The sequence below is a fragment of the Mustela erminea genome, chromosome 4, assembly GCF_009829155.1.
Source record: "Mustela erminea isolate mMusErm1 chromosome 4, mMusErm1.Pri, whole genome shotgun sequence".
Taxonomy (NCBI): domain Eukaryota; kingdom Metazoa; phylum Chordata; class Mammalia; order Carnivora; family Mustelidae; genus Mustela; species Mustela erminea.
The window spans coordinates 41,385,254-41,411,715 of record NC_045617.1 but is presented as its reverse complement, the minus strand read 5'-3'; the positions used below and the strand labels follow the sequence as shown (position 1 = coordinate 41,411,715).

Below are 26,462 nucleotides of genomic sequence, written 5' to 3'. Positions count from 1 at the left end.
TGATCTTGCATGAAACTTATTTAGCCATTAATTGAAAGCAGACAAATAGACTGATTAAGTCATGAATTGGCAACTTTGGTCATTCTCTTTATTTATTTCTTTATTTAGCTGAGTTTGCTTTCTTTAACTTCCCTTCCAGTGTGTGATCCATGGACTAAAAATGCAGGGTTTTTTTTGTGTATTTTATTTATCACAGACTTAATTTTTTTAAATATCTAAAGAAGACTACAATGATGTAAAAATTTTACGGCTGCATTGTTTCCTTATTGCCCTTCTTTTCTCTCTCTCTCTCTCTCTCTCTCTCTCTTTCCTTCAAACACATTGCATTATTCATTGTTTTTTTCTTCTCATAGTTTCTCTAGTATACTAAAATTATGTGGCATAGGGTCTGTCTCTTTTAACGATGAGTGTAAATCACTGGACATGATAACTTTAGGCTTTTATTCCCATCTCAAATGTAGTGATATACACTGTTATACAATTAATTTGGTTATGTGCTAAATTCTTTTTTTTAATTTTTTTTTTTTTTGAGAGATAGAGTGCGTGCTACAGAGGGGCTGGGCAGAAGGGGAGAGAGAGAGAGAAAGAGAGAATGCCCAGTAGGCTCGATGCCCAGTGTGGAGCCTAATACAAAGCTTGATCACATGACCCTGAGATCACGACCTGAGTTGAAATGCAAGAGTGGGTTGTTCAACCAACTGAGCCACCCAGGCACCCCGGTTCTGTGCTAAATTCTGATGTTGAATAGTATAGTCAAATCTGGGTTTTAAAGTTTTCGAAGCAACATGAGAGATCCCAATTACATGTCCTCATAATTGCAGATCTCTGAATGGTCACGTATTACCAGAGAAAGAAACTAACATCTGGGTAACAACAACACTTCAGTAAAATTATAAACTGATATTTGATAAGAAAAAACATGAGAGCATCACTTGTTGCCCTTTGGTATAAATTAGGCAATGGATAAAGTATTTGCTTTTCTAAAATGACAATAAAAGTGACATTCTAGATTTTTAAAAATTGGCCAGCTATCCTATTTGCCTGAAAAAAATTAAAATACTAATTAAATATCTCTTCTCCCATAATTCAGTTTGAATGAACTTTTCTGATAAGCCAAATTCATTTATAACAAAGGAAGTTCGTTTTAATGAAGTCAAGCAGCTTATAATAACAAAAATTAAATTTTAGCTAATTGGCATAAAAAACTTATTAGAGCAAGTACAATTCAGCTTTTGAGGAATGCTTTAATCTGATTCACATTAATCACTAAGAAAAAACATGAAATTTCAAGGAATGCTCTCTTGAAAGGAAACGAACACTTTAAATTCTAATGTTATAAGTGTATTAAGAATTTTCAATTTTTCAAGGAAAATACTTGGAAAGCCTGTATGAAGGATTTGTCTAATTCTGTGTATGTGTTTACTCTAGATGTCTCTTTTTAGAAATATTTAACACTCTAACTTATAATGATATCTTGATTCAAAACCAATCCTCTGCTTTGCTGTTATATTGTTACCTTAGACTGCTGGTGTATAGTAGGTGTTAGGAACTGAATTGAGCTTCCCCTCCAAAAAAACCTAATAGATTGAAACCCTAAACCCCAATGTGACTGTATTTGGAGATGGGGCCTTTAGAGAATAATTAAGTTTAAGTAAGGTCATAAGAGTGAGGCTTTAATCTAATAGGATTGGTGTGCTTATAAGAAGAGACACCAGAAGTCTCCCCCACCCCTCCACCCCTGTGCCTCTCTCTTCCCCTACCATCTCTCCACCCCTGTGCAATTGCAGGGGAAAGGCCATTTGAGGACACAGGTAAAAAAATGGCTGTCTGCAAGCCAGGAAGAGAGGCCTCACTACAGCAATCTTGATGGCAATTTGATCTTGGACTCTTAGTCTCCAGAACCGTGTGACAATAAATTTCTGTTGTTCAAGCTACCTAGTCACCTGTATTTTGTTACGGCAGCCCGAGCAGACTAATATAGTAAGATATCCGCACAACATCGGTATAAAAAGACAGCACATTATATAAAATTCTGGGTCAGCAGATTGTCAAGGGCTGATGTGATAGCATCAGGTTCACCTTGGAGAGCATCACAGTATCACTTTGGAACAGAGGCGATATTTCCAGTTGAAACAACACAGCCCAAGTAATTTGATGGGGCTTTAGCTCATCACAAAATTACAGATGCTCACAGCATTTCAAGGAAGAGACTGGAGTCTTGCAATGTCTATTATTTTCATTTAAAGCATACCATAGACTTAGACTTTTAGAAATGGAGAGAGGCAAGAAGGCTTTCCTTGGGCTGAGAGATCTAAAGGACATGTTGAAGGGATCCAAGTGCCATCAAGGTCATCCTGGGACTGGGACGGACCTTCATCCCAGAACTCTTAGGTATGTGTTGCTGAGCCAATGGTGACCAAGCAGACCACTTGGGAGGGTCAGAGAATCAGTGCATGGATGCCCAACCACTTGGATTTGCCAAATTCTTTTTTCTTTTCTCTCTCCTGACTTGAAAGATAATGATTAAACTTAAGGTCATCCTCTCCCACTGATGAATGTCAAAGTACATTGTACACAGAGGACCTGACTCACCCCTAAACAGTCAACAGGTAGTTGACATTTGTCCAAATGCTCCCTGATTGGAGGGTTCTCAGTAGAACCCTGCGTGCTTTGGGGAGCATTGTGAGCAGGGGCACCAGAGGCAGCTGGGGTGGCTGTGGAGGAAGTGGTGTGCAGGAGAGGAGATGTGAGGTGCTACTAGCAAGAGAGGGACTTGGAGGGAAAGAGAAATGCTGAAACATTCTGAATAACTGTTCCGCTGGAGAGTATGATGCAATGCAGTCTTTATCTCCTTTCAAAGCGTTCAGGAAAAACTGTCATCATCATCAGTGATTTGCCCTGGAATTAATATATTGGTCTGGCCTAAAGATGAAAAAAGAACACATATGGGAGCCACAAAGGGGGCCTAGCCACAGACAGATGATATGTAAACATACCTGCATCTGTAGGAAGAGAGACAGAGAGGAGTCTGGAAGCACATGCTTCGCTGTTAAATGTTACTACTCCGTAGTAATAATCACAGTGATGGGGTCATAAATTACAAATAATTTTTATTATTTTTGTGTTTTGCTGACTTTTCTGATTTTTAGAGTGAATGTGTAAAAACTGTAATTCTAATAATCCCAATGATATCTGCTAATGTTTTTGAGTACCTACAGGACACATGCCAGCCACTGGTCCAATGTTTACATTACACTGAGTTCATTTAATTCCGACACAGCCTACCTGTGAGATCTACTCACTAAGTAGATCTACTACTGAGTTCATTTAATTCGCACATAGTCTACCTGTAGAGGTACCATTGTTCCCATTTCATGGATGAGTAAACTTTTATGATGTATTTACATTTAAAAATAAGAAATAGGAGGGGGAGGAGTCAAGATGGTGGAGAAGTAGCAGGCTGAGACTACTTCAGCTAGCCGGAGATCAGCTAGATAGCTTATCTAAAGATTGCAAACACCTACAAATCCATCGGCAGATCGAAGAGAAGAAGAACAGCAATTCTGGAAACAGAAAAACAACCACTTTCTGAAAGGTAGGACTGGCGGAGACGTGAATCCAAAGCGACGGGAAGATAAACCCCGGGGGGAGGGGCTGGCTCCCGGCAAGTGGTGGAGCGACGGAGCACAAAATCAGGACTTTTAAAAGTCTGTTCCATTGAGGGACATGGCTCCAGAGGCTAAACCGGGGCGAAGCCCATGCGGGGTCAGCGTGACCTCAGGTCCCGCAGGGTCACAGAAGGATGGGGGGTGTCTGAGTGTCGCAGAGCTTGCGGGTATTGGAACGGGAAAGCCGACTACAGAGACAGAGCCGACAGTAAGCTCACAGCTCGGTGTTACCTTGAACCAGCCACAGGCTCGGTGAGCTCGGAGCGCGGCCGGAGGTAAGGCAGACGGGAGTAACTGGGCGCTGTTCTCTGAGGGCGCACTGAGGAGTGGGGCCCCGGGCTCTCAGCTCCTCCCGGCCTGAGACCAGGAGGCCGCCATTTGTATTCCCGTCCTCCGGAACTCTACGGAAAGCGCTCAGGGAACAAAAGCTCCTGAAAGCAAACCCTAGCGGATTACTTAGCCCGGCCCCTGGTAAGGGCGGTGCAATTCCGCCTGGGGCAAAGACACTTGAGAATCACTACACCAGGCCCCTCCCCCAGAAGATCAACAAGAAATCCAGCCAAGACCAAGTTCACCTACCAAGGAGTGTGGTTTCAATACCAAGGAGAGCAGCAGAATTCCAGAGGAGGAGAAAGCAAAGCACGGAACTCATGGCTTTCTCCCTGTGATTTTTTTTTTTTTTAGTCTTGCAGTTAATTTAATTTTTTTCTTTTTTTTTTTTCTTTTTTCTCACCTTTGGGTAAATTTTTTTTTTAATTTTTACCCTTTTCTTTTTTAACGTTTTTTAACTAGTTTATCTAATATATATATTTTTTCTTTTTTATATTTTTCTTTATTTGTTTTCTTTTTTTAAATTCTTTTCTTTTTTTCTCTTTTTCTTTCTTTCTTCCTTTTTGAACCTCTTTTTATCCCCTTTCTCCCCGCTCACGATTTGGGATCTCTTCTGATTTGGTTAAAGCATATTTTCCTGGGGTTGTTGCCACCCTTCTAGTATTTTACTTGCTCCTTCATATACCCTTATCTGGGCAAAATGACAAGACGGAAAAATTCACCACAAAAAAAAGAACAAGAGGCAGTACTGAAGGCTAGGGACCTAATCAATACAGACATTGGTAATATGTCAGATCTAGAGTTCAGAATGACAATTCTCAAGGTTCTAGCCGGGCTTGAAAAAGGCATGGAAGATATTAGAGAAACCCTCTCGGGAGATATAAAAGCCCTTTCTGGAGAAATAAAAGAACTAAAATCTAACCAAGTTGAAATCAAAAAAGCTATTAATGAGGTGCAATCAAAAATGGAGGCTCTCACTGCTAGGATAAATGAGGCAGAAGAAAGAATTAGTGATATAGAAGACCAAATGACAGAGAATAAAGAAGCTGAGCAAAAGAGGGACAAACAGCTACTGGACCACGAGGGGAGAATTCGAGAGATAAGTGACACCATAAGACGAAACAACATTAGAATAATTGGGATTCCAGAAGAAGAAGAAAGAGAGAGGGGAGGAGAAGGTATACTGGAGAGAATTATTGGGGAGAATTTTCCCAATATGGCAAAGAGAACGAGCATCAAAATTCAGGAGGTTCAGAGAATGCCCCTCAAAATCAATAAGAATAGGCCCACACCCCGTCACCTAATAGTAAAATTCACAAGTCTTAGTGACAAAGAGAAAATCCTGAAAGCAGCCCGGGAAAAGAAGTCTGTAACATACAATGGTAAAAATATTAGATTGGCAGCTGACTTATCCACAGAGACCTGGCAGGCCAGAAAGAGCTGGCATGATATTTTCAGAGCACTAAACGAGAAAAACATGCAGCCAAGAATACTATATCCAGCTAGGCTATCATTGAAAATAGAAGGGGAGATTAAAAGCTTCCAGGACAAACAAAAACTGAAAGAATTTGCAAACACCAAACCAGCTCTACAGGAAATATTGAAAGGGGTCCTCTAAGCAAAGAGAGAGCCTACAAGTGGTAGATCAGAAAGGAACAGAGACCATATACAGTAACAGTCACCTTACAGGCAATACAATGGCACTAAATTCATATCTCTCAATAGTTAACCCTGAATGTTAATGGGCTAAATGCCCCTGTCAAAAGACACAGGGTATCAGAATGGATAAAAAAACAAAACCCATCTATATGTTGCCTCCAAGAAACTCATTTTAAGCCCGAAGACACCTCCAGATTTAAAGTGAGGGGGTGGAAAAGAATTTACCATGCTAATGGACATCAGAAGAAAGCAGGAGTGGCAATCCTTATATCAGATCAATTAGATTTTTAAGCCAACGACTATAATAAGAGATGAGGAAGGACACTATATCATACTCAAAGGATCTGTCCAACAAGAAGATCTAACAATTTTAAATATCTATGCCCCCAACGTGGGAGCAGCCAACTATATAAACCAATTAATAACAAAATCAAAGAAACACATCAACAATAATACAATAATAGTAGGGGACTTTAACACTCCCCTCACTGAAATGGACAGATCACCCAAGCAAAAGATCAGCAAGGAAATAAAGGCCTTAAACGACACACTGGACCAGATGGACATCACAGATATATTCAGAACATTTCATCCCAAAGCAACAGAATACACATTCTTCTCTAGTACACATGGAACATTCTCCAGAATAGGTCACATCCTCGGTCCTAAAGCAGGACTCAACCGGTATCAAAAGATTGGGATCATTCCCTGCATATTTTCAGACCACAATGCTCTAAAGCTAGAACTCAACCACAAAAGGAAGTTTGGAAAGAACCCAAATACATGGAGACTAAACAGCATCCTTCTAAAGAATGAATGGGTCAACCGGGAAATTAAAGAAGAATTGAAAAAAATCATGGAAACAAATGATAATGAAAATACAACGGTTCAAAATCTGTGGGACACAACAAAGGCAGTCCTGAGAGGAAAATATATAGCGGTCCAAGCCTTTCTCAAGAAACAAGAAAGGTCTCAGGTACACAACCTAACCCTACACCTAAAGGAGCTGGAGAAAGAACAAGAAAGAAACCCTAAGCCCAGCAGGAGAAGAGAAATCATAAAGATCAGAGCAGAAATCAATGGGTGGCTCAGTGGGTTAGGCGCTGCCTTCGGCTCGGGTCGTGATCTCAGGGTCCTGGGATCGAGTCCCGCGTCGGGCTCTCTGCTCGGCGGGGAGCCTGCTTCCTCCTCTCTCTCTGCCTGCCTGCCTCTCTGCCTACTTGTGATCTCTCTCTGTCAAATAAATAAATAAAATCTTTAAAAAAAAAAAAAAGAAACCAAAAAAACAATAGAACAAATCAACGAAACTAGGAGCTGGTTCTTTGAAAGAATTAATAAAATTGATAAACCTCTGGCCCGACTTATCAAAAAGAAAAGAGAAAGGACCCAAATAAATAAAATCATGAATGAAAGAGGAGAGATCACAACTAACACCAAAGAAATACAAACTATTATAAGAACATACTATGAGCAACTCTACGCCAATAAATTTGACAATCTGGAAGAAATGGATGCATTCCTAGAAACATATAAACTACCAAAACTGAACCAGGAAGAAATAGAAAGCCTGAACAGACCCATAACCAGTAAGGAGATTGAAACAGTCATTAAAAATCTCCAAACAAACAAAAGCCCAGGGCCAGACGGCTTTCCGGGGGAATTCTACCAAACATTTAAAGAAGAACTAATTCCTATTCTCCTGAAACTGTTCCAAAAAATAGAAATGGAAGGAAAACTTCCAAACTCATTTTATGAGGCCAGCATCACCTTGATCCCAAAACCAGACAAGGATCCCATCAAAAAAGAGAGCTATAGACCAATATCCTTGATGAACACAGATGCGAAAATACTCAACAAAATACTAGCCAATAGGATTCAACAATACATTAAAAGGATTATTCACCACGACCAAGTGGGATTTATTCCAGGGCTGCAAGGTTGGTTCAACATCCGCAAATCAGTCAATGTGATACAACACATCAATAAAAGAAAGAACAAGAACCATATGATACTCTCAATAGATGCTGAAAAAACATTTGACAAAGTACAGCATCCCTTCCTGATCAAAACTCTTCAAAGTGTAGGGATAGAGGGCACATACCTCAATATCATCAAAGCCATCTATGAAAAATCCACCGCAAATATCATTCTCAATGGAGAAAAACTGAAAGCTTTTCCGCTAAGGTCAGGAACACGGCAGGGATGTCCATTATCACCACTGCTATTCAACATAGTACTAGAGGTCCTAGCCTCAGCAATCAGACAACAAAAGGAAATTAAAGGCATCCAAATCGGCAAAGAAGAAGTCAAATTATCACTCTTCGCAGATGATATGATACTATATGTGGAAAACCCAAAAGACTCCACTCCAAAACTGCTAGAACTTGTACAGGAATTCAGTAAAGTGTCAGGATATAAAATCAATGCACAGAAATCAGTTGCATTTCTCTACACCAACAACAAGAGAGAAGAAAGAGAAATTAAGGAGTCCATCCCATTTACAATTGCACCCCAAACCACAAGATACCTAGGAATAAACCTAACCAAAGAGGCACAGAATCTATACTCAGAAAACTACAAATTACTCATGAAAGAAATTGAGGAAGACACAAAGAAATGGAAAAATGTTCCATGTTCCTGGATTGGAAGAATAAATATTGTGAAAATGTCTATGCTACCTAAAGCAATCTACGCGTTTAATGCAATTCCTATCAAAGTACCATCCATCTTTTTCAAAGAAATGGAACAAATAATTCTAAAATTTATATGGAACCAGAAAAGACCTCGAATAGCCAAAGGGATATTGAAAAAGAAAGCCAACGTTGGTGGCATCACAATTCCGGACTTCAAGCTCTATTACAAAGCTGTCATCATCAAGACAGCATGGTACTGGCACAAAAACAGACACATAGATCAATGGAACAGAATAGAGAGCCCAGAAATAGACCCTCAACTCTATGGTCAGCTCGTCTTCGACAAAGCAGGAAAGAGTGTCCAATGGAAAAAAGACAGCCTCTTCAATAAATGGTGCTGGGAAAATTGGACAGCCACATGCAGAAAAATGAAATTGGACCATTTCCTTACACCACACACGAAAATAGACTCAAAATGGATGAAGGACCTCAATGTGCGAAAGGAATCCATCAAAATCCTTGAGGAGAACACAGGCAGCAACCTCTTCGACCTCAGCCGCAGCAACATCTTCCTAGGAACATCGCCAAAGGCAAGGGAAGCAAGGGCAAAAATGAACTATTGGGATTTCATCAAGATCAAAAGCTTTTGCACAGCAAAGGAAACAGTTAATAAAATCAAAAGACAACTGACAGAATGGGAGAAGATATTTGCAAACGACATATCAGATAAAGGACTAGTGTCCAAAATCTATAAAGAACTTAGCAAACTCAACACCCAAAGAACAAATAATCCAATCAAGAAATGGGCAGAGGACATGAACAGACATTTCTGCAAAGAAGACATCCAGATGGCCAACAGACATATGAAAAAGTGCTCCATATCACTCGGCATCAGGGAAATACAAATCAAAACCACAATGAGATATCACCTCACACCAGTCAGAATGGCTAAAATCAACAAGTCAGGAAATGACAGATGCTGGCGAGGATGCGGAGAAAGGGGAACCCTCCTACACTGTTGGTGGGAATGCAAGCTGGTGCAGCCACTCTGGAAAACAGCATGGAGGTTCCTCAAAATGTTGAAAATAGAACTGCCCTATGACCCAGCAATTGCACTATTGGGTATTTACCCTAAAGATACAAACGTAGTGATCCAAAGGGGCACATGCACCCGAATGTTTATAGCAGCAATGTCCACAATAGCCAAACTATGGAAAGAACCTAGATGTCCATCAACAGATGAATGGATCAAGAAGATGTGGTATATATACACAATGGAATACTATGCAGCCATCAAAAGAAATGAAATCTTGCCATTTGCGACAACATGGATGGAACTAGAGCGTATCATGCTTAGCGAAATAAGTCAAGCAGAGAAAGACAACTATCATATGATCTCCCTGATATGAGGAAGTGGTGATGCAACATGGGGGCTTAAGTGGGTAGAAGAAGAATCAATGAAACAAGATGGAATTGGGAGGGAGACAAACCATAAGTGACTCTCTTTTTTTTTTTTTAAAGATTTTATTTATTTATTTGAGAGAGAATGAGTGAGAGAGAGCATCAGAGAGGAGAAGGTCACAGGGAGAAGCAGGCTCCCCAAGGAGTTGGGAGCCCGATGCGGGACTCGAACCCAGAAGTCCGGGCTCATGACCTGAGCCGAGGGCAGTCGCCCAACCCACTGAGCCACCCAGGCGCCCCATAACTGACTCTTAATCTCACAAAACAAACTGAGGGTTGCTGGGGGGAGGGAGGTTGGGAGAAGAGGGTGGGATTATGGACATTGGGGAGGGTATGTGCTTTGGTGAGTGCTGTGAAGTGTGTAAACCTGGTGATTCACAGACCTGTACCCCTGGGGATAAAAAATATATGTTTATAAAAAATAAAAAATTAAAAAAAAAAAAAGAAGTGTAAAAAAAAATAATAAAAATAAATAAATAAATAAAGGGGCGCCTGGGTGGCTCAGTCGGTTAAGCATCTGCCTTCTGCTCAGGTCATGATCCCACGGTCCTGGCATGGAGCCCAGCGTTGGGCTCCCTGCTCAGCAGAGAGCCTGTTTCTCTCTCTCCCTCTGTCTGCCTCCCTGCCTACTTGTGTTCTGTCTGTCAAATAAATAAATAAAATCTTTAAAAAAAAAATCAGAGATAAGAAATGGGACATTTAAAAAGAAAATAGAAGAGCAAAAGGAAAATGGGGCTGGGAAGAAACAACCAGAATCTAGAGTGTACTACATCCTTTCTTCTCTCGCTCTGTGATCAACTATAGCAAAGTGGAAAGCATGTCTTACTACCAACCTGTGCTTTAAAAATAAATTATTTTATTGATGCAGATAAGCAGGATGATTAGAAGTTGGGATCCTTGAGCTATCTTTATTCTAGAGTGGGTCTTACACATAACTGAGTCCAGTTTCATTTCATAGGTGAGAACCTGGGCTGCCCGAGGAGACAGTGTCAGGGCCAGGACGAGATCCCTGTCCCTTATTGCTGTATTAGCACAAGATACCCAATTTAGGGGCATGTTTTAAAAATGTAAAATTAACCACAATTTGTTGCCATAGCCACTAATATTTAAATTAGTCCATCACTTAAGCTAAGCTAGGAACTATTCCTAGAGTTGATTAGAGTCCCACAAAACCTTTTAACTTGGAAAGCACCAGACTATGGGAGAAACCTGTGCAACTTTTTGAAGGTTTTCAGATTCTTGCAAGCACTTCCTTTTCTTTTTAAATAAACCATTTTATTAAAGTATGGTTGACAGACAAAATGCTGTACATATTTAATATATATAACTTGATGATTTTTTTAAAAAGATTTTACTTATTTATTTGACAGATGGAAATCACAAGTAGTCAGAGAAGCAGGCAAAGAAAGAGGAGGAAGCAGGCTCCCCACTGGGTGGAAAGCCCTATGCAGGCGATCCCAGAACTCAGGGATCATGACCTGAGCCAAAAGCAGAGGCTTTAACCCACGGAGCCAGGCACCCCAACTTGATGATTTGGGATATAAATATATACCCATGAAACCACACACTCTATTGCATAAACATATCCATCACCTTCAAAACTTTCCTCCTGCCCTCTTGATTATTTGTGTGTATGTGTGATAAGAATACTTAACATGAGGTCTATTTTCTTAGCAAAGTTTTAATATTGTTAGCTGTTGGCACGATGATGTATAGTAGATCTTTATGATTTAGTCATCTTGCATAATTGAAACTACCCTTTGCCTAACTTTGTACCTCTGACCACCTCTGTCCAGCCATTGAATCTTCTAGTTTTGCTCTGGTTTCAACTTGACCGATTGTCAGAAGCTTATTTGGTGCCCTGTTAACAAACAGTCAATACTCTGAAATATTAACTAGTAAGAAAGACATAACTTGGCTTTCCTATTTTTTTTCTGATCAGCCAAAGTTTTCCTCCAGGGTCTCTTCTTTCCTTATTTTGGTCTCACACCTTGTAGCAAAACAGAAAGGCAAAGGGGTTTTATGCAGAATACCTTTGGGAACATTGTAATTGTTTTTTCTTAATCTGTTTTATTGGAAATGTTTAGTCTGCTGCCTGCTTCATCTACCAGCCTGTTCTAATTGCTAGATATTATTTATTAATACTTAGACCACACAGTTTTTATTTAGTAATGACTCTTCATTACCACATCTTTTATAAAACATCTTGAATATTTTAAGTGCTCTATGACCATTTTCACCATCCATTCCTGCTAGTGACTTTAAAATAATGAACACCAAGATGACCAAGATGTTTGAGAAGTGAATCTTTAAAATAGGTAATTACTAACCATGGTATGCACATGGCCAACTTACACACATGGCTGGAGAGAGGAATCTTGAGAAGGACCCTCAAGCACTGAGTTGGGTCCAAGCTCTACTAAATGTTTTACCAATGAGGGTAGGGGAGCAATAAAAATTCTCTCCATTTTTCTGCACCATAACCTTAGGAGAGAAGTGTTCTCATCTAGCACAAGCCAGGCCACGTCTCCCAGTGTTGGAATACACATGCCCTAGGGAATTGGGGCAAAGGAGAAGCCTCCTCTGGGAACCTCACTGTCCTCATTTCCAGGAACGGTCATGGTCAGCAGAGCAGCTAATCTCACTGCCAGGAGAGATGGAAGCCAAAGGGAGCCTCAAATAACTGTATGTACCAGGATGTTCTGGGTTCTGAAATAGCTGCCTTGACCTTGTGGGCCATTTGAAGAAATGTACACAGAACTTAAAAACAAGTTGTAATAGAGCCTTATCCAACAGAAGCAAGATTCTGCCAGACATTTGTGCTTCTTCCCTTTGTTTTTTTTCCCATAATTTCCTCCTCTGCTTCATTTTTTCGCTCCCTAGTCATTCACTCCCTGGATAGTCTGATTCTCCTCCGGTTATAACCATTATGCATAGCAGACGCGTAGAAATGCACTTTCCTTAGTGCTGTTGCTAGTCTCCTGGCGGGGGCGGGGGGCACACTTCCACCTTCTCTTGACACGTCTAACCCATATCTATCAGGTTGTCCCTCATGCTCATGTTACCCCTATTTCTTTTAATGACTTCACTATCCATAAGCCTTCTGCCTGTGGAATGCTTCCGGAATCCCCGGACATGGCAGGAACAGGTTAGCTTGTGTCAGACCAAAGCCAGTTTCCAATTTACCTTCCACGTGCTCCTCAATTGTTCTTCCAGAACAAAAATCCAGTCTGACCTCTCCCCTGCTGCCTAACATCCAGTAGTTACCCAGTGTCGGGATAAAGGTTTATTTCTTTAGCAATGTGTACACGGTTCCTCCGTGTTCTTTACCTTCAATCAAAATTCACCTTTTCTGCTGAATTCTTAGTTCACCGCTTTCTGCCAAATGGCAGTCAGTTTTTCCAACATCTTAGCTCAGAAGTGATTTCTTAATACACAATCTAGTTCAAGTTGCAGGTTTATATCAACTAGAGAGTTCTCTGGAGATGCTTATAATTATTTGAAGTGGGGGAACAGAGGGAGGTGGTTGGGGCGATGTTGTGAGTAACGAACATTCTAGAGCAGCACTGTAGTTTGCCTAGTCCACACGCTGCCAGTGGTAGCCCCAATCAGCCAGAGCCATGGTTGGTTCCAGAGAAGAGGAATGTTCAGATTCCAAATATTGTTAAAATGAGAAGAGAGTCAGCAAGAATCCTATGCACTTTTGCAAATAATTCTTTTTTAAATTAATTTTTAAATTTTTACTCGAAGTTGTATTTAGTTTTTGGTGAAATATCTGCACTCTCTATGGATGAAATCATTTTAGCACCTTTTATTCCTTTTCCCCCCAGCACTACTGGGGAAGATACGCATTCAACAAATTATCATCATTTATTAAATAAAAGCGTACAAGCACCATGAGTGAGAAATATAGACACCCACAAAGGAAACCTGAGATAAACAGCATGTATGTGCAGGCAAACAGAACAACTTGAAATGAATCTATCTTTCTTCTACCTTAAGTGACAGCTTTGTTCATTCATGACAAGCCATATGAACAGCTTAAATATAAAATTTATATGTACGCCTTCTCTTTGCTGTTTATAGGTATCTGGTAAGAACCAGCAAACATGGGTTCTACTTATGTCAACAGGCAGAGTTGCTGTAGTATATTTATTCAAAATAAGTGATTGTTAATGGGTTCTGATGGAAATAGACAAGTTACCGATGCATTTATGAATTTGGATGTCTGCTGCATAAGCAATAAAGCATGGTGGCTGAAAGCAAGCCACAGGGAACCAGACTGGCTTCTGTTCCATCCTGGGTCCACTATTTACCAGCTGTATCATCTTGGACACTGCATCTGTAAAGATAAATAATGACATTAGCAACCTCCTAAGTTGTTATGAGGATTAAATAAGTTAGTACATGAAAAACACTCGGTATATGTTAAGTCCTTGCCACGGGGTAAGCACGGGGTAAGTGCTCTACAAACATCCCATATTGGTTTTGCTCACATAAAACAATAACATTGTATTGTATAAATAAAGGTGGAATTTTTATCAGAAATATACAAGGGTATGATTTACTTAGTATAGATAAGGGGGCCCAGGAATTTACTACCACATTTGTCACCTTCAGGTTGAGATTTAGTTAGGGTGTTAAGGAGAATGACAGTATTTTTCTGAGTTCAAATATGACATTTGCTCTGGGATTGTTAGCACATGAAACAGTTACAACAGTAACAGAAAGTCTTCATGTACCCAGCTTCCATTAGACTTATTTTCAAAAACCACACTTCTCTAGAATAGATTAAATCTTTAAAAAATGCATTTTTCTAATTACATGAATATATTGTGTCCCATTTAACCTAACTGTGACAAATTAAGGGAAAGGATGGTGGAGTATGAAAAGCTGATAGAAGCTTTCAACACACAAAACACCTTAGAATAGCATCAACAGCAGTTTGTTTTTTTCCCTCAGACTTTGTGCTTAATTCTGGAAGAAAACAAGAGCACAGCATCTTGAATTTCTTCGCTGGGGTAATTTAAAACCCAGTTACATTGCGCACAGCAGCTGCACACATCCTGTTAGTCGAGTTCGCCATCAGTTACAGTTACAAATGAAACCGGCTGTATGTTCTCTTTCATAGCTGTTACTGTTCAAATCAAACACCTAAGTCAACAAAATGGTATGAATATTTACGACCATAAATCTTTTTATTAACTCTTCAGTATGGGCTTTAAAAAAAAATACCGTCACTTAAAATTCTTAGTTCTACTCTACTCAAATAGACTATAGTAGCGAATACATGTCCAGTCTTTACAGCACTCCAGGTGCTCTTCTAGACACGAGTGTCACTCTTAGGAGAAAAGTACACAGAGTAGTTGCAGCTTTTTTCTTTTTTCTTTTTTTTTTAGATTTATTTATTTATTTATTTCACAGACAGAGATCACAAGCAGGCAGAGAGGCAGGCAGAGAGAGAGAGAGGAGCAAGCAGGCTCCCCGCTGAGGAGAGAGCCCGCTGTGGGCTCCATATAGAGCTCCATGTAGGGCTCGATTCCAGGACCCTGGGAGCATGACCCGAGCTGAAGGCATTGGCTTAACCCACTGAGCCACCCAGGCACCCCGAGTAGTTGCACCTTTTAAGAGAATACAGCAACCTCATGAAGAAGAAAGTGAGGGCAGCACAGTACACTTTAAGAACATGGAGTCTATAGACCAGTGTTCTCCGTATAGCACTTTTATACTGACATCTAGTTTTATGAACTAAAAAACTTGTATAAGTTTTCATTACTGTTCTAGAAAGGAAAGTGGCGTTTTTCAAGGACCATGTTCCACTTGGTCCTGTGCCTTACGCCAATTAACCAATAAAACCGTCCTCATTCTGCTGCTGTGGGAAATAAGCAGCAGCAGAAAAGGGATAATGACCTTAAAGCACAGTTCAGTTGTAAGCACAGTCAAGGAGACGGAAGAGAGACGAGTCCCTCTACACCGCCACTTTCCAGTGCCCTCCGCTGGGAGCACTCCTCATTCCCCACCCCCTCCAGCGGCCTGGAGCCTTCGCAGAAGGGGCGCAGAAGGGGCGGATCTTGTACCGGGCGAGGCACTGGAGGCGGGGCCCCGGGGCTCCGGGGCGGTGCTCGCGGGAGCTGCTGGGCTGACTGGCGCGCTCAGGTCGGATACTCCCGGACGCCTGGGCGTGCGGGCCAGCGGTGGGCAGCTAGGAGGGAGCAAGCGAGCGGACAGTCTAGCGGCGTGCTCTCAGGTCACCGGCGGTGGGCACGATGAGACCCGGAGAGGAGCGGCCGGTGGACGGGGGCGCCCGCGCGGGCGTCTCCGAGCTGGAGCTGCTGAAGCTGCGCGCCGCGGAGCGCATTGACGAGGCGGCCGAGCGCCTGGGGGCCCTGAGCCGCGCGATCTGGAGCGAGCCCGAGCTGGCCTACGAGGAGCACCGGGCCCACGGCGTGCTGACCCGCTTCTTCGAGTGCGAGCCTCCGGTCGCCTCGTGGACGGTGCAGCCACACTACCACCTGGCCACGGCCTTCCGCGCCGAGTGGGGGTCGCCGGGGGCCGGCGCGACGCCGCGGCCGCTGCAGCTGGGCTTCCTCTGCGAGTACGACGCGCTGCCCGGCATCGGGCACGCCTGCGGCCACAACCTGATCGCCGAGGTCGGGGCGGCGGCCGCACTGGGCGTGAAGGGGGCTCTGGAGAGCCTCCCCGGACCGCCTCCGCCGGTGAAGGTGAGGTGGGGCCCTGGCTCGGGACTTCCAGCGCCTCTGCCCAGGCCGGGCGGGACCCGGGGATCGCAGGCCCCGGCGCTTCCCGTGCGCACCCGTCCCCGCGGTGTCCCGGCCTCGCCTTTGCCAGAAGGCAGAACCGTTGGATAAAAGTCAGTCGTTCTCAAGTTGTCGGCCTAGCGACATTTTTCAGATTTTTGTTTTGTTTTCTCTTATGTAGTTGTAAACGATTGAGTAGACTCCCCTAAGGAGAGAACTTAGAACCGAGCCGGGTTGTAGCTGTGATTTATTTTTGGAAACAGAGGTAACCGCAATTTGCTGACAAGGTTGTGCAATCTCTGGAAGGAAGTACTTATTGTAGGGAAACCTATAGTCTCTCTTTCTTAGGCTCCAAAACATCCTTTGCTCGTGGCAGTCATAGGAGCTGTTGTGATTCGTATCATTGGTATTTGGATAGGAAGTTTTCAGTCATTAGAACTACCAAACCTCCCCACAAAGAGTGGGGAAGTGAATGAACATTTACTACCCGGGTGAGTTCATCCTTAAATTTTAATATTTCATGATTTTAAGATATTTCTCCTTTAAGTGGGGGAAATGCCGTTTATGCCTATTATAGGGCGAGTTTAATCTTGTGTTACTGTGTTTTTTCAGATGGTATATCCTTCATTCTGTGAGCTAAGATACAGTCGTCTCCATTCGGCTTAAGGGCAAGACCGAGGTTTTCTTTTCATATTCTGTAGCCCATTTTTTTCCAGTGTCAGTAACTTCTCTTTTATCTTAACTGTTTCATCTTTTGTGGCTTATTCTCTTTAGCTGCCTTCTCTTTTCTGCTTCTGGGGGCTTGGTTTTGCAGGTGGGTAGGTTTTTGTTTTGTTGGGTGGGGGTGGGGGGCGTGTCCTTTGGCATTGCATGAAACACTGAAGAGATTTAACTTTAAGGAGGTTTATGCAAGATTCCGGGAAGTCAGCAAAATGTAACTTGAGAAGTCAGCAAAATGTAACTTGAGAAGTCATCAGATTTAAGGAGTCAAGGGTTCGGAGTAACAAGTAGGTTCATTTAAGAGTTTGAGTGCTTTATAGACTAACAAAGAAGGTTCAGCTTTGGGAAATGTACACTTTAAGGGTAATGCATAGTTTTAGGAAGGTTATCTTTCCTCTGTGAAAATGGAGTTTATGTTGAGTCTCTTAACAAGCCAAGACTTTTTCCAGCCCATTTCATTGTATTTCCTATACATGACCTTGAAAGTGTATTAGTTGTTTACAGATAATTTTTCTTTGTTTTTAAAAATTGTTTGACAAAGTTAAGCTTAAATATCAAAGTAAAATGTTTATTCTGTAAAGTTCTCTTTTGTTTAATTAGGTGTTTGGTGACCAGTAAGTCTGCCTGGTTGAACTGGTGGAATCGAATTAGTAAGTTTGTGTAATAGTTGGCTGTTTCTAACTGTGGCATTAAGGTTTATTTAATGCTCTTCATAAAAGTTTAATGAGTTAAGACATTTTAATGAGGTATCTCAGTAAGGAACCAGAGTTCAGGCCTGATATCAGGACATCTAATCCCTGCTCTGCCTGGAGACTTGCTCTGTGTTTTGGGGCAAAACACTTCCCTCCTTACCTCAAAACTATCATCCCTGAAATGATGGCATACATCACTCACCTACCTCACAGGGTTGTTGTGAGGATACCTAGTAAGTAATCAGAAAGTTCTTTACCAGTTTATGAATAATTATAATAATGAAATAAAAATATAATAAAAAGGTATATGAATAATTATATATATTACTAAAAGACTTAATCAAGAAGAAGCCTTAAGAGACAAGTCCTAAAGAATTTGGAGGAGCTCAGTAGATAGTATTTATCTTTTTTTCATCTTTGCCATTAGTTGTATAAAATTGAGTTATAAAATTAGGAAAAGTTTCCTTTTGTAGCTTTAGTGCATACTTGGCATGTAATTAGTATAATAATGTAAATTAGAATTTGTGGTTAATTTAACACCATAGATTTATGCCCCCTGCATTATTGAAGTATCAGAGAACAAAACCTCCCTCCACATAGTTTGAGTGTAGGTTGTGAATATATATGCAAGGGAATCAGTTTGATATTTTCCTCCGAGGTTTTTTGTTGTTTTTTTTTGCTCTGACACAGGTATCTCCTTCTAGGTAATTGTCCTGGGAACCCCTGCAGAAGAAGATGGTGGTGGCAAAATTGACTTAATTGAAGCAGGGGCTTTTAAAAATCTTGATGTTGTTTTCATGGCCCACCCATCCCAAGAGAATGCTGCTTACCTACCTGATGTGGCGGAACATGAGTGAGTGATCAAGTTGAAACAACTTGTTGAAAACAGACTGTTAAGATGTTTGCATGTCCTAGCTGGAGACTAAAACTCCATATGTAGGGACACCTGGGTGGCTCAGTTGGTTAAGCTTCTGCCTTCGGCTCAGGTCATGATTCCACAGTCCTGGGATCAAGTCCCCACGTCAAGCTCCTTGCTTGGCTGGGAGTCTGCTTCTCCCTCTGCCCCTCCCCCTGCTTGTGTTCTCCCTTGTGTGCTTTCTCTGTCTCTCTGACAAATGGATAAATAAAATCTTTAAGAAATTTTTTTAAAAACCTCCTCCATATTTATGCATTTAAAAAGTGAATTGAAAAATGATGATGTGATGCCTTACTTGATTTCCTTTGAATAACATTTGGTAATTCTCCTCTAGTTGAGATTGAATATGGTACTCATAATAGGACTGTTAAAGTAGTACCTGAAAAGCAGCGAAATAGCAAACAGAATGTGTTGACACATATCCTTTTTTTTTTTCTTAAGATTTTATTTATTTATTTGACAGACAGATCAGAAGGAGGCAGAGAGGCAGGCAGAGAGAGAGAGGAGGAAGCAGGCTCCCCGCTGAGCAGAGAGCCTGATCCGGGGCTTGATCCCAGGACCCCGGGATCATGACCTGAGCCGAAAGCAGAGGCTTTAACCCACTGAGCCACCAACATATCCTTTTTTTAAAGCTTTATTTATTTGAGAGAGAGAGAGAGCGCACAAGTGGGAAGGGGCACAGGGAGAGGCAGAAAGAATCCGACTCCACGCAAAGCTCGAAGTGGAGCTGGATCCTATGAGTGAGATCATGACCAGAACCTAAACCAGGAGTTGGACGCTTAACAGATGGAGCCACCCAGGCGTCCTAACACATATTCTACTTTAAACTGAGCAATCTGTTTTCTAGAAAATATCTATCCTTTAATATGGGGTTATCCTTGCAACTGACTAGGTATGTAAGAGGCAGCTTTATTAGAGTTGGGAAGAAAGCACACTTCTCCAGTTTATTGATTGTAATTTGAGTTCTTTGCAAAAAGGGTGAATTATGTTTCTGAGAGAGTATACAGAAATTAACCAGCTGTGGATTTCAGTGGAATTTGCCAGTAGATACTTTGCTGATTTGTCTGGTGTGATGTTTTATTTATTTCTCTCTATGGGGAAGAGCTCCCTTCTTTGGTACTTGGGAGCATGGATCATTGAAGTGGTTTGAATCACAGTAGTTAATGGTCCACTTTGTGGGCCGTCTCAAGGAGCCACTGCTCAGCTGTTTCTGGAAAACCACATGTTCTCCCCTGTGGTAGCTAGGGATTAATAACCAAACCATTCCAGCAGAGTTTCTTACTTGAACTCAGTGATCTTACATCTCAGCATCTTATCAGGCCTTGTTTTCAGGGGATGACCATTTTAATGGTTCTGGTATCTTCATTCTTATTCCCAGGAGCTGGTGCTGTGGCAGTAGGAAGAATCTTTCCACTTTGGTTTTAGGGGTAGTGGATAAGAGGACATGCCTGGAGAACCTCAGAGGTCAGAGATCTCTGCCAATGCCTCTGCCTCTCACCTATTTGTTTTCCTTTACCTTCTCCCACCCTTAAGACAGAACTAGCTGAGCTTTGCAGACCTTTGATACAGAGTTACCACAATGCAGTGTAGAAGGAGACAGGAGCCCCCTTTTTTGTAACTGCAGCATCTAATCCAGAATTCCATGTTTGTTTGACTTGAATTTTATACAGATTTAATTTGTACGGGAGGTCGACTGAGCAAAGATGTCTTTTTCTCTCTTTTGGGAGGAATGCCATCTTCGTGTCAGTCACTGTATTACATGACAGTAAGCTATAACAAAGGTGCATAAATTGTTATGTTGTTCCTACAAATGATTTGCAAATAAAAATTCCAGCAGTCTGAATGAATTCTGAATACTTGTTGGGTAATTCTAGTAGCAGTACCTGGATTTTCTTTAGCAATTTTGAAAAGAGTAATTCCAAATGATGTTTTATTTCCTAGCATGACTGTAAAGTACTATGGAAAAGCCTCCCATGCCGCTGCGTATCCCTGGGAAGGATTGAATGCCTTGGATGCTGCTGTTCTCGCCTACAACAATCTGTCTGTGTTGAGACAGCAAATGAAACCAACCTGGAGAGTCCATGGTACGGATGTCAAATGTTGTCAAATGTTGCGTGTGATAGATGGTGCTTAATATAGTTGTGCAGTGTAATTAGTGTGTGAGTTTTAAAAATTGGAAACATTTTATGTACTTCATTTGAATACTCCAAACTTCTTAAACATTTTCAGAAATTCATGTGACAGAATCCTAGGATGTTTGTGTATATTGGGTAAGAAGACAGTTAAGAGTATTCATGCATAAATTGAATGGTCGTTTTGAGATAGAAATAATTGGTTTTATGTGAGGACATACATGCTTTCTCTGGGTATTTGAAAGTTGAATTTTGATTTTCCAGTTATCCTCACTGTCTTTTAATGGTAGCAGATCATTTCCTCAATTTAAAAAAAGTTAGGGGTACTGGTTTTATTTTGTCAAGTGCTGCTAATCCTGAGTAACATCTTATAAAATTATGTGTATTACCTTAATGTAACAACAGTAATAAAATACTATTTTGAAGGTACGAGTTAATTTTTTAGTTTATTTTCTTATGATTTGGGATATTGTTATACTTTAATATCTGTTCTTTACCTGATTTTGCTGTAGGCTGAAGTTAGTTTATAGTTGCACTTTTGCCAATTTTCTTAGTTTTTTTTAAGAGAAATACGTAAAAATAATATTTCTGAAAGCGGGTCATATAAATTTAGACTTTGTACTTATATTCTAGTTTTACTTTGAATGGATAAACCTTCCTTCTCGTCGTATTTCCAAATAAATGCATTTGTTTTGACAGTTAATAGTGCTTATTGATTTTTGACCTGCTTTGGTTTCTTGCTGGCATAAAAATTATGTTCCCATAATTTATATGCCATTTAAAATATCCACTGGATTCTGGAAGTACAAGGGTAATTACAGAACCTTATACCACTTTTTTTTTCCCCTTAGGTCAAAAGTTTCTCAAAATATATAACTGTAAAGAAGTTATATAAAGTTAAATAAAGTTCTCTTTCAGAAGGCTGAACAGTTATATAAGTTTTTAATAGCTTTATAATCATGCAACATAATTTCTTAGCATTATATAAATTCCTTAGAATAAAGTACACAGAGACAATTTTTTCCCTATTAGCTAGAAAGTATTACTTTACTCTGTGATAGAAACTTTTGTACAACATGTCAAAATCTTTGATTGGTAAATCTGGGAAGCTAGTGAATTTAAATTGTTTTTCTTCGTGTACATACTGGCTGAAAACTTAATAGGTATATTTTAACCTAAAGAAATGGTCTCCAAGCTCAATTTCAGTAATTTGGTTCTTTTTATAGGCATAATAAAAAATGGTGGTGTAAAACCCAATATCATTCCCTCTTATTCCGAATTAATCTATTACTTCCGTGCACCCTCAATGAAAGAACTTCCAGTTTTGACCAAAAAGGCAGAAGATTGCTTCAGAGCTGCAGCTTTGGCTACTGGGTGTACAGTAAGAACTTTTAAGAGTTAATCTAAATTATAATCAGAGGTATATATGTGGGCTGGGCTTGTTTAGTTAGAATATTACCAAGTTAGATTAGAACCCGGGGCGTCTGAGTGGCTCAGTTGGTTACGCGTCAGACTCTTGATTTCAGCTCAGGTCTTGATCTCGGGTCATGAGACTGGAGATGTGTGATTTATTCAGCTAGTGAATGGTGTCTCACAGTAGTAGTGATTCTCAGGCAGCATAACTGTCCAGAGAGGAAAAAAATTAATCATTCATCCCTTATTTATTTATAATTATAATAAAAATATTTATAGAATAAATGCATGAACTGTTATTAGCTAGTATCACAAGGGGAATATTCCTTTAGGACAAGGTGTATTGTTACTAGATTTTAATCTGTATTTTAGATAGTCTCGTAATAATTTTTTATATATTGGCTGACTTGTAATATATGACCAGGTTTTCATTCTTTTTTTTTTTTTTAAAGGAACTGTTTTGTTTTTTTTGTTTTTAAAGATTTTTATTTATTTGACAGAGATCACAAGTAGGCAGAGAGGCAGAGAGAGAGGAAAGGAAGCAGGCTCCCCAGCGAGCAGAGAGCCCGATACCAGGCTCTATCCCAGGACCGTGGGATCATGACCTGAGCTGAAGGCAGAGACTCTAACCCACTGAGCCACCCAGGCACCCCAAGGTTGTCATTATTTCCAACTTAGATATTGCTAAGAATAGAAGAAATGTTCACCCCACCATTTTATAATTGGGTTTTACTAGTGTTACTGGTATTACCTTTAGTTTGAAGAACTGTTAGCCATTTGGATTTAATCAAAACAAAATCTGTAAATCCTTTTAACTGGCCACCGATAGATAAACTGCTTGTAAATCTTCATACACCGAAATGCTGAAATTAACAAGTGAGGCCTGGGGGCCCTTGGCTGGCTCAGTCGGTAGAGCATGCAACTCTTGACCTTGGGGTTGTGAGTTCAAGCCCCACATTGGGTGTAGAGATTACTTTGAAAAATGAATAAATAATAAGTGAAGACCATAGTCAACCCTTCTTCATTGTGAACCTTGCCCCAGGGTACCTTTAAACCTTTCAGGCAGCAGTGGCAGTGTCAGCTTGTATTTTGGATATGAGTAAAGCTTAATTTTTTTCTTGTAGAGGCTACAGCCTAGAGCAGTGTTTCTCAGTGCCTGGTTTTTGGACCACCTGCAACAGAATTACTAGGAGGTGCTGGTTAAAATGGAGATTCTTGGGCTCCCCCCGTACCCTACTGAAGTTACAGAAGTTGAGACTCACTGGCCAGTAGAGCGAGGTGATTTTGTGTGGTTTGGTGCATAGATCACATAAAGGAGATAGATAGGATCCTAGGGAAGTCTCGTTGTAGAAAATACGTATTTTTTAGAGAAAAAATATTTGAGAGAGTTTATATCTGGAAGGGGAAGTGTGCCCTTAAAACTCTTCCTGGTTTGAAAATTAGATAGTGAATGAGTTTTTTATTTCAAAATTTGTTTTACAATTTTTTATTAGGTAGAAATAAAAGGTGGAGCCCACGATTATTACAATGTTCTTCCCAATAAGAGCCTGTGGAAAGCTTATATTGAAAATGGAAAAAAACTGGGAATAGAATTTATTTCAGAAGATGCAATGCTGAATGGCTCTTCAGGTAATTAAGTTCCTATATTGTGCTGTTTGAGGAAGGAAAATACCGTTTTTGGCTAAATGGTTTTGTTTGCAGCTTTGGAGATAGGAGGTTATTGCTCTTGTTTTTAATATTTAACATTTTAAAAACATTTAAAAAATATACTTAATATATAATTTTTAATATTTAATATTTTTCACAAAGTTAATGGTTACGGGAAAGAAACTAATGAACTCTTCAGTGAATATAAAGTGTTAAATGAGCAGATTTGTTTTTAGAAATAGCCAGCATACTTTTTTCCTTTGTATTCTAAATACTTCTAGTGTTTAAATTTGCTGAGTTGTAATTTTTGAGTAAGCTACTTAAAGGAGAACTAGAATTTTGATTCATTGTCAGTCATCAGTACGCAGGCTAGCAGGTTATAAGGGGGCATTCCAGTTTTTGAGGTGTGACTCTTACAGTTGTTTACTAATAGTTGTTCAGTAAGTAACTATTAGAATTTAAGTAGTTATAAGTGTGTTGGGGGTTATTTTAGATTTTGTTCCTTTTAAAAGCATCATTACTAATATGTTTGCATATTAGAGATGTTCTCCTAAAATACAGTAATAGATGTCGATGAAGTGGACTTAAAAGGACTTGGCCATAGAAATGGGGGTTGATGTCATTTATTGAGATGAGTTCAAGAGAAAGCAGGTTGGGGTATGATAAGTTGGACATATTATTAGTATCTTAAGTTTGAGGTGCTTATGGGACTTCTAAGGGGAGCTGTTCAGTAGCCTGTTGAATCCAGAACCTCCCGAAGATGTCTAGATTGGAGATAGAGAAGTTGTCAGTATCTGAAAGGTGATTAAAAACATGGGAGTTTTAGGGTCCCACAAGTACACAGAGAAGGGACCCAAAGATAAATCCCTAGGGATGACCAGCACTTAGGAGACAGGCAGAGGAAGCAATTTAGAGGAGACAGAAAGCCAGACAATCAAGAGAGAGTCAAGTCATGGAGGCCAAAGGAGTAGAGAATTTCTAACAGGAAAGGAGTGCCAAATCATGTAAGGTGCTGTAGAAATTGGGTAAGTATAGTCTGGTGTTCATTGGACTAACAATTAGAAATTCATGGCTTGTCTTACCTTTCCAAGGATCTACTGATTTTGGAAATGTCACTTTTGTGGTTCCTGGGATTCATCCATATTTTTACATTGGAACTGATGCCTTGAATCATACAGAACAATACACTGAAGCTGCAGGTAAGTGTTCTTAGAAGTGACCATGTTAGGCGCCTGGGTGGCTCAGTGGGTTGGGCCTCTGCCTTCGGCTCAGGTCATGATCCAGGGTCCTGGGATCAAGTCCCACATCGGGTTCTCTGCTTAGCAGGGAGTCTGCTTCCTCCTCTCTCTGCCTGCCTCTCTGCCTGCTTGTGATTTCTCTCTGTCAAATAAATAAATAAATAAAATCTTTAAAGGAAAAAAAAAAAAGAAATGACCGTGTTGGCGTAGGCTCTGTGGTAGTAGTTGCCTGTTTGGTTTAGACTGTTGTTACTTCATTATCTAATGTGACCTCAGAGAATATTGTATTGGGGTGGGCATTTGGAGAGGCAGTTTTGGTATCAAGCGCTAGCCTGAAAACCAGTCATTTATAATAAATAATGAGGTTTTCCCATTTATTTTCTCTACTTTTTAGGTTCACAAGAAGCTCAGTCCTACACTTTACGTACCGCCAAGGCTCTGGCAATGACTGCATTGGATATTATTTTTAAACCAGAGTTACTAGAGAGAATCAAAGAGGACTTCAAGTTGAAACTTCAAGAAGAAGGGTTTTCAAATACAGTAGAATAAAAGGAAGATCTAAGAGCCACTTACGGATCATTGAGAAGTAATGATTTTTTTCTTTAATCTTCTTTAATGATGGAGGAGGGCATCCTTAATTTTTAGTGTTAAGGGATTCAAATTCCTCTTACCTGAAACATGAGAACATGATGTAGAGAAAACACATGACCTCATACCTAAAATGAAAGTTTTCAGGGGTGCCTGGCTGGCTCAATCAGTAGAGCATGTGACTCCTGATCTCAGGGTCATGAGTTTGAGCCCCACACTGGGCATAGAGTTTATTTTAAAAAATTAATTTAAATAAATAAAATGAAGATTTTCACACATCTATGTTTGATGCAGTTGTGATCTTTTAGGAGTTGATACGTGATGGCATTTCTTTCTTTCTTTGTTTTTTTTAAGATTTTAAGTAATCTCTACACTCAACGTGGGGCTCGAACTCAGCCCTCTGAGATCAAGAGTCACATACTCCACCGACTGAGCCAGCCAGGCACCCCTGTGATGGCATTTCTTAAACAACCTGGATGTTACATGGTTTATCAATGATAGTATTTTATAAGTTCAGTTGTTGTATAAATGTATTTTAAAAGATTCAAGGGATTTCAAACTATATTCAGAACTGACCCATGAAAGGTTTTTTTCCTTTGGTCTAGGG

At 40.4% G+C, this 26,462-nt stretch overlaps 1 protein-coding gene across 2 annotated transcripts; it reads left to right on the top strand.

Moving 5' to 3' along the window:
• Positions 1-15,536: 15,536 nt before the first annotated feature.
• On the top strand, positions 15,537-26,246 carry PM20D2 (peptidase M20 domain containing 2). 2 transcript variants are annotated; one of them, XM_032339077.1, is made up of 8 exons: positions 15,537-16,473; positions 18,626-18,774; positions 20,779-20,921; positions 22,196-22,350; positions 23,876-24,011; positions 25,121-25,228; positions 25,662-25,853; positions 26,210-26,246. In XM_032339077.1, exons 1-7 carry the CDS (start codon positions 16,018-16,020, stop codon positions 25,814-25,816), a joined length of 1,302 nt encoding a protein of 433 aa, XP_032194968.1. In that variant the 5' UTR covers positions 15,537-16,017; the 3' UTR covers positions 25,817-25,853; positions 26,210-26,246. The 2 variants fall into 2 exon arrangements, with proteins under 2 accessions (XP_032194968.1, XP_032194967.1); XM_032339076.1 differs by lacking the exon at positions 26,210-26,246 and having other exon boundaries at positions 25,662-26,095.
• The last annotated feature ends 216 nt before the right edge of the window (positions 26,247-26,462 follow it).

What these genes read in the sequence shown, in the direction of transcription:
- PM20D2 (XM_032339077.1), top strand. Translation starts at nt 16,018, where the DNA reads ATGAGACCCGGAGAGGAGCGGCCGGTGGACGGGGGCGCCCGCGCGGGC. An exon ending in CCTGATGTGGCGGAACATGA is followed by an intron (nt 18,775 to 20,778) that starts GTGAGTGATCAA and finishes TTTATTTCCTAG; the next exon opens with CATGACTGTAAAGTACTATG. An exon ending in AATGCTGAATGGCTCTTCAG is followed by an intron (nt 24,012 to 25,120) that starts GTAATTAAGTTC and finishes TACCTTTCCAAG; the next exon opens with GATCTACTGATTTTGGAAAT.